This window comes from Volvox carteri (genome assembly GCF_000143455.1).
Source record: "Volvox carteri f. nagariensis unplaced genomic scaffold VOLCAscaffold_22, whole genome shotgun sequence".
NCBI lineage: Eukaryota > Viridiplantae > Chlorophyta > Chlorophyceae > Chlamydomonadales > Volvocaceae > Volvox > Volvox carteri.
Genome location: NW_003307565.1, coordinates 908,281 through 909,779, shown reverse-complemented (window position 1 = coordinate 909,779; position 1,499 = coordinate 908,281). Strand labels below are relative to the sequence as shown.

The 1,499-nt window shown below is 61.0% G+C and overlaps 1 protein-coding gene across 1 annotated transcript in view; it reads right to left on the bottom strand.

Moving 5' to 3' along the window:
- Nucleotides 1–1,499, bottom strand: part of VOLCADRAFT_105008 (uncharacterized protein) — a gene marked incomplete at its 5' end in the record, with an annotated part of 14,256 nt that overhangs the window by 4,880 nt on the left and 7,877 nt on the right. Inside the window, 2 exons of the mRNA XM_002951117.1 lie at nucleotides 137–188; nucleotides 761–1,364. Of these exons, the coding sequence (XP_002951163.1) occupies nucleotides 137–188; nucleotides 761–1,364 (656 nt within the window). The remainder of the gene's footprint in view (nucleotides 1–136; nucleotides 189–760; nucleotides 1,365–1,499) is intronic.

Genomic DNA, 1,499 nt, shown 5'->3' with positions numbered 1-1,499 from the left:
CCAGCGCCTTACAGATTCGGAATACCTTTATTCCCGCGACTAAAAACCTATTCCTACGTTCGGACTGGAAAATTAACCGGCAGAAATGAAAAAAAAAACACTGTCCCCCTCCCCTTTCCTATCTCCCCCCCCCTACCTGCCACAAGTTGCCTCCACAAGAGAGGCCATGAAAATAGCTCTTGCCCCGTCTGAACGTGTGTGTATGTGTGCGTGTATGTATATGCGTTTGGAAGGGAGAGGCAGGCGGGCGAGGGAAAAGGGGGCGAGGGAAAAGGGAGTGAAGTCAAAAGGAGGGAGTGGGGTTTTAGGGTTTTAGGGTAGAGCACGATTTAACCCCAACACCGTAACACTGAAGCCTATTGTGAAAACGGATTGGGGGGAGCTCCATCATGGGGCTTGGAAAGGAATGGGGGCGGAGGCGTTACATGCATAGAGCATATGAGCATAAGAGTCAAACAGGAATGTGGAGCGTGTGTGTGTGTGGACGTGTACGACTGTACTAATCGGGACGGGTCGACGGTACGGATTTTGTGGATGGGGTCCGCGGGGTGAGCAGGCGGGTAGCGTACGAGCAGTGCAGTACACCTGGGTGGGTGCGTGGGTGGGAGAAGGCGGAAGAAGAAAACTTCACAAAAACATGAAATGGAGAAGGCTGAGAAATGCCCGAGTGAACTTGCAAAAGCCAGCATGCCCCATCTTGAACATCTGCAGTAGGTCGGTTTTAGTTAATTGCAATGCCGTACAGCACTGACTACCGTACCTGCGGGAATATTCTGAGGCGATGTGAGCTCCCAGTAACTGCCCTTCCACGCGATTTCACCAGGCGCTGGCGGCGGCGACGACGACGGCGATGATGATGCCATACCACCACCACCAACGCCGCCGTTGCTGGTGCCGCCACCGCCACCCCCGCCGCCGCCGCGGACCTGCCCGCCGCCACTCTTCCGGTCATGATCACCACCATTGCCTCCGCCGCCTCCGCCTCCGCCACCGTTGTCGTACGCCCCGTGCCGGGTGCGCATCGACGGGAAGGTATGGACTCCCGGGGGGCTGACCGAACGTTGCCGGCCGCCGCCGCCGCCGCCACCGCCGCCGGCAGCGCCGCCGCCAACCGTACTGTGACTATGGTGAAAACTGTGATGATAATTGTGACTGCCGCCGCCGCCGCCGCCGCCGAGCCCGCCATGGTTGCTTAGGTAGTCGTGACGGCTGCCGTCGCGGCCGCTGTGGTCGTACGGATCGCCGTCGCCGTCGGTGCTTTTGTCCTGTGCATTCACCGGCGGCCGCACCAAAGTAAGGCCCGGAATGCACGACAGCGCCATGGCCGCATGCGTGGAGGCCTGGATGAGACGCCCGTGCTCGGCCTGCAGTACGGCAAGCGCCGCCAGTGTGGCGGGTTTCTTCCGCCAGGCGGCGGCGCTTGTGAGGGCGTTGGCGCTGGAGGCTGCCGCCGCCGCGGCGGCGGCTGCGGCAGCTGCCGGCGCCGCCGCCATCAAGCT